The sequence below is a fragment of the Hemiscyllium ocellatum genome, chromosome 10 (genome assembly GCF_020745735.1).
Source record: "Hemiscyllium ocellatum isolate sHemOce1 chromosome 10, sHemOce1.pat.X.cur, whole genome shotgun sequence".
NCBI lineage: Eukaryota > Metazoa > Chordata > Chondrichthyes > Orectolobiformes > Hemiscylliidae > Hemiscyllium > Hemiscyllium ocellatum.
This window is the reverse complement of record NC_083410.1, coordinates 93,280,466-93,293,486: the sequence shown is the minus strand read 5'-3', so window position 1 is coordinate 93,293,486 and position 13,021 is coordinate 93,280,466. Positions and strand designations below refer to the sequence as shown.

Below are 13,021 nucleotides of genomic sequence, written 5' to 3'. Positions count from 1 at the left end.
GACTGACAGTTCAAAGCCCTTGGTAAATTGGATATGGTTATCTGTGGACTAGCACCAGGTAAAATTACCTGGAAATTTGTCAATTTTGCATGTTAAAAAGAACAGTAAACTCGTTCAGGGAAGGGAAATTGATCCCCATATCTAGTTTAGTCCAGTACACACTACAAGATATACCCTTTGATATTATCTGCAATGCCTGAAACATTTACGTTTTAAAGAGACTGCATGGATCTCTTGCCTTACTGATGCTGAATAGGAACAAATGGTTGAAAAGTTATTTTCCTCCATTGTGCTAACCTTTCAGGCACTGAGTTTATAACGTCTTCTGTATGTGACATTGCTGTGACCTCTGCATATTGCTCTCACTGGCTCAATTAGCAGTAGGGTGACAACCAGTGCTACCTGATTCAAGGTCAGCTAAACGTGAAATGCTTTAAACCCCTCAACTCACTCAAATCTTTCCTTCCATACAACAGACATAATTTTGGCAAAGAAGGTTAACAAAACCATACGAATGTAAAGTACCTTGAATGTAGATGGAGCAAAATTTCTTCTACCATTCCTTCTTGCTTGTCTCATTCATGATGCCCAACCCCTTCATTCTTCCTCCTCTGGGCACTATCCTAACTGCATGCAGTATTGTCTTTCCTTTGTCCCAATGCAAAGACATTAGGACATGATCTAAGCTGGCAATTCAGTGCACAGTCAATGAAATACCGCACAGTTGGAAGTGTTTTTTTTGATGAGGCAATAAATTGAAGCCTTCCTTTCCAAATGGATGTAAAAGGATCCAGTTGGATTATTTCAAAGGACAGCATAAGTGTTTCCCAGGGACCTGACCAATGTATATCCGTCAATCAATATCATCACAACAGGTTATTTGGGTGGTCATTATTACAATGCATGAGATAAAGCAATAATGTTGGATAATCAAATCCAGAGTCACACTGGGTAAATGCCATTTATTAGAGATGAACCAGGAGTCAAGAACTGTTGGTATTCAGTGGAATCTTTGAAAAGGCAACTCTTCCAATTTTATAAAGTTTAATAGTTTGCAACAATATATTATACTAAGCTGACACACTCAATAGGCTGAGTGATGTCCTTCTAGTTTAGGAATTTCTCCAGTGATGCATTTTATCACCAGTTCAGCCCTGATATTCTGCAATTTTGCTGCTTACTTTCTGACTGTTATTAAATGTCTCCAAGATAAGAGACCCAGAAACTACACAGTGGGACAAACACTGGCACAAATTTACATTGAAATTATTGGACAGGGGGAAGGTGGAAACTGCTCACAGGGCAAGTAAGAAGGGGAAACAGAAACTTGTCCCCAGACAGGGAGGAAATGCAGCTTCCTCAGGGAGCGACGGGGTCAAGAATTCATCCAGTGCCACCCACCACAGGATCACACAGTAGGGGGACCTCACAGAACAGTTTATTAGGATAGTCAAACTTGCTGTCAGACAGCACAAGCTTTATTCAGCATGTGAGACTGCAGCAGAAGTTGACTTGTTTAGATGTTTCACAGCAAGGTGAAGAATTAAAATTTCTCGATCGACCACCAATCTTAGAGACAGCCATGTAGTAGTCAATCATTATGGCAACAGTACTGGCTTGGTCTGAAAACTGTGTTTTGTTTTTAAGTACGCCCAGGACTTGCCAGATATACCTGTGTGACCAGGAAGTAATAAGATCAAAGGGTTCTACTGCGCTCCACATATTGATTCGGACAAACACACACAAGCATATTGAATTGCTTTACATCGAGAAGCACATTGCTACGGTGATTGTTATTTAAGAGGCACCATTTCTGGCTCACAGGTACATGCCATTTATCAGGTAGTCCGACTCCTCCGACGTTATGGGGCGGAGCTTCTTCAGTCTGTGCCTCACCAACTGCAGCCGGCAGCCAATCATCAGCAGGAGCAAGGCGGTGATAGCAAGTCCCAGGGCCAGGGGTAGCACAGCACCTGTGAGGCAAGTTCAGTGAAATCGTCAGCACTCTGCCCTACACAGCCTCAGCTTTAGGAACATGGGGCTGGGGGAATGGAGTACAGACAGAGGTTGGGGTAAAAGGCATGAAAGGTCAGATTATTTTCTAATCAATCTTGTGCACAGGGGCAAACAGAAACTGTGACTGCTGGGTTTTGAGGTCCATATTTATGATGTGCTTCAGTAAATAAAAGCTTGTAAGTGTGGTTTTAAAAAAAATTATGCTGCAGTTCTATGATTTTCTGTCTGGTCATTTGGTTAAATTGCATCGTTCCTACTCAAACTGCTGTCCATTCTTTATGCCAAGACACCTGTATCCTTTGGAATTTCAGGTCTGCTTATTATAAAACACTTTGGGATAATAAAGTTAGTAGAAATACATGGTGTCGTAAATGCTTCCATTCTTCCCAGTCGGACTCTGCTCCATTAATACTGTACATGATCTTCAAATCATATTCATCAGTTTAAGACACATTCAGATAAGTACATGGATAAGAAAGGTTTGGAGGGAAATGGGCCAGGAGCAGGAGGGACTAGTTTAGTTTGGGATTATGTTTGGCATGGATTGGTTGGACTGAAGGGTCTGTTCCCGTGCTGTATGATTCTATGACTCTATGATCCCTACCCCAACATGTACACATCCCATCCCCACCTCGTGCAAGGCTCCTCTCTCGTTCAATATTTCTTGACTGTGTTCAGCCTTCAACAATTAAACAAAAGGAGACTTTAGGAAAGTAAATCTCACTCAACGCTAGTGTTTCCTGGAGAATTGGGGGTGCTGGCTTTCACTGGGAGCTCCAGTTGATTGTAAAATTGCATTGGGAGTTGGATTTCACTATAAATCACCTGGTAAAAATAAACACACAAATGACTGACCTGACTCTGGGACTGGGTGAATTCCTCTTCCATGGCTGATCTTAGACATCAGAACATCAGCTTCACTTGTTTCCACTGTGCTGGTCTCTAAAGGGTTCTCACCTGAACAAACATTGAAAACAAACTCAAACAGGGCATGCCAACCTCGACAGGATTCCTCTTTGCTACTGCTGGCTGGATTGAAACAACTGGGTCAACAATTAGGAGGAGAACAGGTAATGTATTACCAAGAGTGGAAAACACAATAAAACCCTGATATGAGGTCTGACTGGCATCATGTTGGCAAGTCTTTAGGTACCTCATATAATACATAGAAATTAAAGAGATGGAGAGAGAGAGGCAGACGCACACAAAGGAAATGAAATGCAGAGAGACAGAAAGCAGAAATAGAGTCTACTGAGTCATATAGACAGATTAAGTGCGTGAGCAAAACTTGGCAGATGGAATGCTATGTGAGAAAATATGAAGTGACACACTTTAGCAGGAAGAGTAGAAGAGGTGAGTATTACTTTAATGAGCAAAATTGCAGAAAGCTGTAGCAGAAAGGGATTTGGGGGCCCTCGTGCACATCCATGTTCAGCAGGTAATAAAAAAAGGCAAATGGCATGACCGCTTTTATTTCAAAGGGAGTGGGTATAAAAATAGGGAAGTCTTGTTAAAACTACACCAAACATTAGACAGACTACAGCTGGAATATTGTGAAGAGCTTTTGTTTCAGGAAAGATCCACTGTTATTGTATGTAATCCACTGGGTTGATTCTGGGTATAGAGGGATTTTTTTTTAATGAGATGTTGAGTAATTGGGTTTGTACTCACTGGACTTCAGAAGAATGAGGGATGGCTTTACTAAAACATATTAATCTTTCGGGAGCTCAACAGGGCAGATGCAGGAAGGTGATTTCACCTTGTGGGAGAGTCAAGGATCAGATAATAATCTCAGAGTAAGGGCTTATCCCATTTAAGATACAGATGAAGAGCAATTTCTTCTCTCAGGGGGTAGCAAATCTGTGGAATTCTTTACTGCAGAGGGCTGTTGAAGCTGGATTCTAAGGCTGAGACGTACAGATTTCTAATCATTATGGGGATAAGGCAAGGAAGTGGCCTTAAGGATGATCACATTAGCCACAATCTCACTGAATGGTGTAGTGGATTTGACGGGCCAAATTGTCTACTTCTGCTTTTAAGTCTTACGGTTTTATAGTAGAAAAATAGAAAGAACGTGAATTTATATCGTACTTTCCAGATCTAATGGTCATCCAAAAGGACTACAAATGTGAGAAATATATTTTTAGAATTGCAGTCATTGTATTTCAGGCAAACACACAGCAATCATGTGCATGCAACAAAGTCCCAATAACCAAGTACAAACATGTAAACAGTTCATCCATCTTTGATGATGGTTATTGAAAAGGGAAGGTTGATCAGGAGATGGTAAGATGTCCCTATATCCAGAGCTGTCACCGTGAACTTCTAGTTAGGAGAAGTAAAAGCAGTTTTACTCGTTCCTTGGTGTTTATTTAGGAGGAATAAGTGAGTAGAATTGTTTCCTTTGGCCATGGGGTCAGTGAAACAATATCCAGGGAATATTGGGAGTCTGAATAGGGCAGACAAACTGTTATTGGGAAGGTGAGCAGGAAAAAGACATATAAGAATGCGATGTATAACAGCAAGAGTCAAATGGTCAATGAGCTAGTATTTGGTCTCGACTTCACTTTACCTTTAAAAGCCTTCATTCCCTTGGAGTCAATCTCAGCCTTGAATATATTCGATAATTGTGCACCTACAATCCTCTAAATTGGAGAATTCCATAGATTTATTTATTTAATATATTGTCATTTGTACCTAGGGTACAGTGAAAAGTAGATAATGTCGCCACGTTCTGGCGCCATCTTGGATTACAGAATAAATTACTAATTAAATTGCATAAATGATAAAACACTGAATAAATTCATATTAAATTGGTATTACTAAAACTGAAACAGCTTTCCTTTCTGTAGATTTCACCCTCGCTGTTCCTCCAGTTGCTGGTGTCCAACGTTGTGCCTGGGATCCTGGCACTGTGCTCCTTTGCTGTCTCCACCAGTGCTATTGCTTCCACATCTGCTGCCTCCAAGCTTGAGATGGTCACACAGCGTGGGTCCTGCACCTTCTCCAATGTTGGACATTGACTGATGGGTCCGGGCTCTGAGCCGACTGAAAGGGTTCTGGCTCTTCTTCAGATGCTGACTCTTGAAATGGAGCGGGGATGGAGATATACAGGGCCCTAGCCTCCCACAGGCCAGCCCCAGGGCAACCAAAACAAAAAAGAATGATCCTCAGTGAAAAAATTGAACAGGAGTACGTGCAGAGCAGACTAACGTAATAGCAGAGTGTGTAGGACAGAGTGGAATTTAACAGGCGAGTATTCCATATTTCTACTGAGAGTTCCTTGACTTCCAATAGTGCACTGCCCTCAGTTTGTCCTTCAATAGCTATCACACACTGAAACAAACCCTATTGGTTCAACTGTGTCAGCCCTGGCTCAGAGGTAGAGTTCTTGGCTCTGTTTCAGAAAGCTGTAGATTGTACTGCCCCTCTGGAGAGCAGCACACAGATCTTAGAACTCCAGTGCAGTACTGAGGGAGAGAAGACTTTCAGATGAGCAGCTAAACCCAAGGAATAAGCAAATGATATAGAAACTCAGCAGGTCTGAGAGCACCTGTGGAGAGAGATACAGTTCTCATTTTGAGCTGTGTATGAATGTAAAGGTCAAATGGAATCCAGACCAAATATCAGTTATGATTTTATTGAATGGCATCAGAGCCTCAATGGGCTGTATAACTCTTGCTGTTATAAATTATATTCTTAATACAGTCCACACTTGACTCAAAATGTTCACTCTCATTCTCTCTCCATAGATCCTGCCAGACCTGCTGAGATTCTCAAATTTATTTCAGCTTTCCAGCATCTGTGGTACTTGGCTTTTATTTGAGAGGTTAAAGCTATGGCCTGTCTGTTCGGTTTTGTGGAGATGAAAAATCACAGCATTACTCTGAGAAGAGCAGGAGAGCTGTCCCCATCTGAAGGCCACTAATGTACCTCTCACTAAAACATCAAACCTAGATCACCTAGCCATTATTGCTTGTCAGAGCTAGCTGTGTGAAAATTGGCATTACAACAGTGACTATACTTCAAAAAGTGTCCGACTATGGGGCACTTTGGGATGCCCTCAGTTTGTAGAAGACACTATAGAAACAAAAACCCTTTTCTCATTCATCACTAAGGCAGTGTTTCGACGGAGCCTGTTTCTGGAATCAAACGCTTATAGTGTTTACACGCACACCATCATTTCTGAAGAATAAAATCATGACAACTGCACTTGGGTTTGCTGTGTTTACCTTGTACTCCTGTGCATCCATTTTTACAATCCAGCTCCTGTAGAAAGTTATTCCGATTGCCCTGGCACCCACTATAGATGAAGTGTCTGCAGGTCTTTGAGACACTATCAAAATACCAGCGAGGGAAGTGGCCCTCGCATGGACCTGGGGCAGGAGGAACCAAGCAGTACTCTGCAAGAAAAAACCTGGCATTGATGTATCATAGTTAATGCGGTAAAGCCACAGCACTTGACAGATGCACCTTATCAGATAAAAACTGACCTCATAAGGAGAGGTAAATAAAGGGTTAAGGGGTGGGGGGGGGGCAGTGCTGGATTACTGGAATTATTGCTGGCCTGCTAATCCAGGGATCCAGGTAATATTCTGGGAACCCGGGTTCAATTCCCGCTGCAACAGATGGTGGAATTTGAATCTACAAAAAAATTTGGAATTATGAGGCTAATGGTGACTGTGAATCCATTGTTGGACAAACCCATCTAGTAGGATAGAAGGCTGGCACAACACGATGGCCCTGTACTGTGCTGTACTATCCTATGTTCTAACGTCCATCAGGGAAGGAAACCACCTTCCCTTACCTGGTTTGGCCTAAATATGACTCCAGGCCTACAGCAATTTGGATAATTAGGGATGGGCAATAACAATGATGTCCATGTCCCATGCATGAATTAAAATAAAGAGTAAAATGTTGATCAAAAAGGTAGCTAATAAAGGAGGAGACATATATATCAAGATGAAGAGGTTTAGGGAGGGAATTTGGGAGCTTAGGTCCTAGACAGCAGAGATATGGCCATCAATAAAGGGCAAAAGAAACTGGGGGTTAAAAAAAGTGTCACAATTGAAAGAACACAGCGTTCTTTGAGGATTGTAGGTTGGAGGAGGTTATAGAGATAGAGTTGAAATCAAGGATGAGATATTTACAGATGAGAACTCAATGTAAATCAGCAAACACAGGGCGTGCAGGACTTGGTAAAAGGTACGATATGGGCAGCAGAGGTTTGCACTACCCAAGTTGACGAGAATTGCTGCAAAGAGATCATCGACAGATTTTTGGAGGGAACGCGTAAATGTAGGCCATGACACCTGGAGCAGGACACAGCCATAAAAATGGGAAGAAGGGAAAAGCTTAAAGTAGTAATTATGGGAAATGGATACTTAAAGGGACAGACAGCATCATTTGTAAGTGGGATAAAGTGTTACACTTGGTTTCGAGGCTTCATGGTGCCAAGGACAGCTCAAACTGAACTGAATAGGTATTGGAGAGTGTGGGAAAATCCATCTTTATTAGATCCAACTACATAACGGATTAGCAGGACTGTCAGGGACAAGATGCTAAATGGAAGGCCTCAAGGGATATAGCATTACTCAAGTAACACGCAAGCTGAACTAGGAAGAAAACACATCAGGGAAGTGAACATGTAACTAAAGATATGGTTTGGAACAGCTGGGTTTCTTTTCATGGATACTAGCACAAGGATCAAGATCACTGGGATAAGCTCCACCTCTAGGCTGGGAGCAGGGCCATAGCAGAAGGGATAAACAGGGCACTATCATGGACTTTAAACTGGTAAGTGGGAGGTGAGTGCTAAGCTGAAATGGTTATTGCAGTATTTTCAGCATCAGTGGGACTAGATGTTACAGCACACTGAATGTGGGGCACGAAACAGTTATACGGCCTGGAAAGAAGAATTCACGGCAGGGAGGGGTTGTACATATGTCTGCATGCAGCTGAAGCTTCGCCAAGAAACTGTGGAAGTGGGACGACTGTGGGAAAGGCTTCTGTTTCCCGTCTGTCCTGGAGGCATCGGAGCAGTCACACCAGGGAAAGGCTGTTCTCCTGCTCCGAGTGTGGGAAGGGCTTTATCCATGCCACCCTTTCAAATACCCCAAGCCCAGGAAGGCCTTCATCAACTCCTCCGACCAGCTGAGACACCAGCGTGTCCACACCGGGGAGAGGCCGTTCTGCTGCTCAGAGTGTGGAAAGGTCTTCAGCAACTGTTCCGACCTGCTGAGGCACTAGTGGGTCCACACCGGGGAGAACCCCTTCAGCTGCACCGAGTACAGGAGGGGGTTCATCCGCCCCTCCTGCCTGCTGGCCGACCAGCTGGTCCACACCGGAGAGAGGCCATTCGCCTGCCCCGAGTGCTGGTGGAGGTTCACGCTTTCCTGCAGCTTGCGGAGGCTCCAGCGGGGGCACCAGAGCTCCAAACAATCTGATTCCACCAGTAACGCTGCTGTGGGTCATCCCCAGGACTGAACCTCCTGCCCGTTCTGACAGTGGATGTGGAGGGAGAGTCAGTGGGCTTTTTTTGTTTTCTGCTGGACTGCAAGCCCCCTATCCCTCAACACCCATGGTGGCTCAGTGGTTTGCACTGCTGCCTCACAACACCAGAGACCCAGGTTCAATTCCAGCCGCGGGTGACTGTCTGTGTAGAGTTTGCACATTCTCCTAGTGTCTGCGTGGGTTTCCTCCGGGTGCTCCGGTTTCCTTCCACAATCCGAAGATGTGCAGGGTAGGGCAAACTGGCCCACCTAAACTGCCCAATAGTTTCAGGAGTGTCTACGTGAGGTGCATTAGTCAGGGGTAACTGTAGAGTAATTGGGTAGGAGAATGGGTCTAGGTGGGTTACTCTTTGGAGGGTCGGTATGGACTTATTGGGCCAAAGGGCCTGTTTCCACACTGTAGAGTTTCGATGATAATTCAAAACAAACAGCAAGGAAATAAGTAACGTTACAGTCATAGGTTCCACTCATTGTTTGAAAGGTAGAAACGCGCAGCACCCACTGAGATTCCAAAATTAAGTAACACTGACTTGTTCTATGAATGGAGCAAATCTGTTAATGGGTAAAATAACACATCAGTGGGAGATGTTGCAGAACCAGTCTACAGGTCGTTCTGCTATAATGCATATTTCGTTAACATGAATTTGCTGTAATGCTATTGTGAATTGGAGACACTGTTTCTAAAGGGTGAATTTTTACAACATGTGTTGACTGTAACGTGATTACATTGCCAACACTTGAAATGCTGTTTCTAATGCGGGATTTTTCTATAATGTGGGGGCTACACAAGAATGCAACCGTCACGTTAAGGAAGAACTATCTTATGGGAAAGATGAAGTCCATTAAGGAATCCATGGATATTTAAAAAGGTCAGAGACAACAAAAACTAAGAGAAGCAGCAGACAAAAATCAAAAACAATGTGTAGGTTCTGGTAAATGAGAGCCATGCAAAGGCTACAAAAGAAAAGCAGTATGACAGGAAACTGACTAAGAATGGCAAAATCAACACAAATCTTTTACAATCGCTTTGGGAAAGAAAATGATCAGGTGCAAAGAGGGCTCCTTAAATACTGATAAGTATTAAATTACCAATAAAATGATTGGGGAATATTAGCTAACATGCTTAATATGTATTTCATGATAGTATTTATAGAGCATGCCAGACATTCCAAAGAAACTATTCATAGTTTTAAAAGAAACTGAAAACATTCCTGGTGCCCTAATTATATCTTCCAAAATTCTCTCACCTTGGAAACTGTTCTTTAGATTGGAAGTTACACGTGTGACCAGACTAGTTATCCTTCTATCTGTGGTTAGGAAATTACTTGTCAGGACATAATCGAGAGATGCGGGGATTGTTCAAGAAGTTATTTGTTAAGGTAGGTGACCAGTCATGATCATATTGAATGATAAAGCTGATTTGAAGGGCTGAATCTTGTTGCCATTTCTGCGCGTTTAACAATTATATATGAAATGTATGTATACAGAATCTCAGAAACAGGATAAAGCATTTCATGTGGAATATGTTTGTTTCAAGCACCATGGCTCAAGTTGTGTAGATAAACATGACACTTATTTTGTGCATAGCTTGAATCTAGTTCATGACCAACTCGTCTGGATTTGCTAACAGTTTGTTCAGGAATGATTACTGGAGGGGCATACCTACTTAGTTTTCAATAGTATCACAAATATTTAACTGGACCAAGTGTAACAGGCAGCGCAATAAGGGTCTCAGTTTAACGTATCAGCTGAAGGATTAGTACTCCCTCAGCATTGCACTACCATGTGTATTTGTGGAGAGGAAAAGAAAATATCACATCTGAGACCTTTCATCAGTTGGAAATGTTGTGCATTTTGAGCAAGGGGAGAACAGGAAAGACAAACAAAAGATAAGTGTGAGATAAGGTAATGGGCAAGAGGGATTAAATGTCAAAAGTTTTCATAGTTCAAAAGGTCAAAGGGTCTAAAGATTAGTTTCAAGGCCTTTCCCCACAAGATTACATTGTAGTGATTACCATGAACTGCTGATCAGACATCCGGATGAGGTATTAATGGGTTGGAAATCAAGAAAGACTGAACTACCGAAACAAAGCCTCAGAAAATAAAATGGTGAAATTTTATTTTATTTATTATTGTCACATGTACCAAGGTACAGTGAGAAGTGTCTTACCAGGGATACCAAGGGATAGTTGTAATCTAAAATGCTGAATTTAAAATGTTGAATCCAGAAGGTTGCAGGGGTGCCAAGTCGAAAGCTGAGATGCTACTCCTCAAGCTTGTATTATGTTTCATTGGAACAGCATAAGGGTCAAGATCAGAAAGATTAGAGTGTGAGCAAGGTGGAAAATATGAATGATCAGCAGTAGGAAGCTCAGGGTCATGCATGTGGCCTGAATGTAAGTGTTCAATAAAGCAGCCACCCACCCTTCCCAGTGCAAAGTGCAAGCTCAGTGGAAAGCACAGATAGTTTAACTTGGCGCTCTACAGAGCTCAACAATTTTAGAACATACTCTTTGCCCTCATTCTGTGTGTTTTCTTCTCGTGTTGAGTTTCTAACCTACTTTCTTGCTTTAAAAGCACTTATCCATAAAAATGCAAGAGAAGCAATATCTGTCCTTCTAACCTCCTCACCATCCAAGTCCCTGACAACACAGGTTCCAAATGAAGCCGTGATAGGCTTGTGCTTATTTAAGTTTTGTACATTTAATACAGCAGTATTGATACAGTGTCTGCTACACTGGGGAGACCAAATGACAGCCAATTTGTCTTCAAAATCACTTGATCTCACATACCTGGAAGCTGGCTAGGATTGGGTTTGTCCATCACTTCCGTTCTGGATGACTGTGTTGGTTTATGGTTCACTGTTGAGGTCTTGTGGAAACTGTCAGAAGACGGCCACATGGCCCTATCTTGCTCTGAGCTAGCAGCAAGTGTTGCATGTGTAATTGACTTACGGCCTACATTAACTTTAGCACAAAGGAAAAAAAAACATCAGCTTACATTATCATTTTACCACCGCTCCAACTCATCCTCCCACTCTCCAGTTAATGAGAGCAAGGCCAAACCTTTGGCCCATGCTTAGGGATTGTACTTACAGCTCTGGCAGAAGGTTTCATCAGATTTGTCAGGGCACTGGGCTGTCCCATCACAAGCCATTGTGATATCGATGCAGCAGCCGTCATCACAGATGAACTGATATCGGGAACAAACTCCAGTACAGTCTATGAAAGATAAATAAGAGTGAATCAGGAGATATCCTAACACTGCTACTTCAGGTAGAAGCTGCCATTAAAACACGGGTCAAACCAACCTCACAACTGCTGCTGCCACATAGCGACACCTTACTGTCACACATTGACTCATTCGGGTCTCCTTCCCATCGGAAAGCTGTTGTGAAACTTGAAAGGGTTCAGAAAAGATTTACAAGGATGTTGCCGGGATTGTAGGATTTGAACTACAGGGAGAGGCTAATTAGGCTGGGGCTGCTTTCCCTGGAGCGTCGGAGGCCTAGGGGTGACCTTATAGAGGTTTACAAAATTATGAGGGGCATGGATAGGGTAAACAGACAAAGTCTTTTCCCTGGGGTGGGGGAATCCAGAACTAGAGGGCATAGGTTTAGGGTGAGAGGGGAAAGATATGAAAGAAACCTAAGGGGTAACATTTTTTCACGCAAAGGGTGGTCCATGTATGGAATAAGCTGCCAGAAGAAGTGGTGGAGGCTGGTATAATTGCAACATTTAAGAGGCATTTGCATGGGTATACGAATAGGAAGGGTTTGGAAGGATATGGGCCGGGTGCTGGCAGGTGGGACTAGATTGGGTTGTGATATCTGGTCAGCATGAACAGGTTGGACCGATGTTGTACATCTCTATGACTGTCCCCACCAATGTCAAATGTATGAAAAGCAAAGCACTGCAGTTGCTGGAGATTTGAAATGTTAACTCTGTTCCTCTTTCCACGGATACTGCCAAGTTTCTCTGGCATTTTTGTATTTATGACAAGTTATGGTTGGGGTGGGGGGTTTGGAACTGGCATTTGTTCATAGTCCATGTCTGCAGGATTATCACCTTCCTGCCAGATGAAAGAAGCTGAAAAGGTTTTTTGCTTTCTGTTAAGATTTCTTTTGCTCTAGCAGAAGTCAATCAGCTCCACTAATTCCACTGACAAGAGAAAAATATTACAGATACTAAACATCTACAGTAAAAAAAAACAAGATTTACTCAATCTTGCTTGGATAGGTCTGTCCTCTGCTTCCTGCACTGTTCAAATGACGCTTGAGGTACGATATTTGCTGGTTACACACCTACATAATCATTAGTCCCTTTTACCAAACTTCAGGCACTGTCAATGACTCTGCAATAACCATTTACACCTCATGGTGTATCAGCTTGTTTCTTTAATTCTCCCATTACTACCTCCACCTTTGCCCTACCCTCCACCCTATTACCTTTCTTCTTTGTCCATTCCTCCTCTATACCCCTGACTCAACACTT

The 13,021-nt window shown here is 42.7% G+C and overlaps 1 protein-coding gene across 1 annotated transcript in view; it reads right to left on the bottom strand.

Moving 5' to 3' along the window:
* Window positions 1-942: 942 nt before the first annotated feature.
* The window catches only part of lrp11 (low density lipoprotein receptor-related protein 11), a 32,116-nt gene continuing 20,037 nt past the window's right edge, over window positions 943-13,021 (bottom strand). The window contains exons 4-8 of the mRNA XM_060831731.1: window positions 11,624-11,749; window positions 11,321-11,494; window positions 6,249-6,419; window positions 2,872-2,973; window positions 943-1,973 (exon numbers count right to left, since the gene is read on the bottom strand). Of these exons, the coding sequence (XP_060687714.1) occupies window positions 1,819-1,973; window positions 2,872-2,973; window positions 6,249-6,419; window positions 11,321-11,494; window positions 11,624-11,749 (728 nt within the window). The 3' untranslated portion in view covers window positions 943-1,818. The remainder of the gene's footprint in view (window positions 1,974-2,871; window positions 2,974-6,248; window positions 6,420-11,320; window positions 11,495-11,623; window positions 11,750-13,021) is intronic.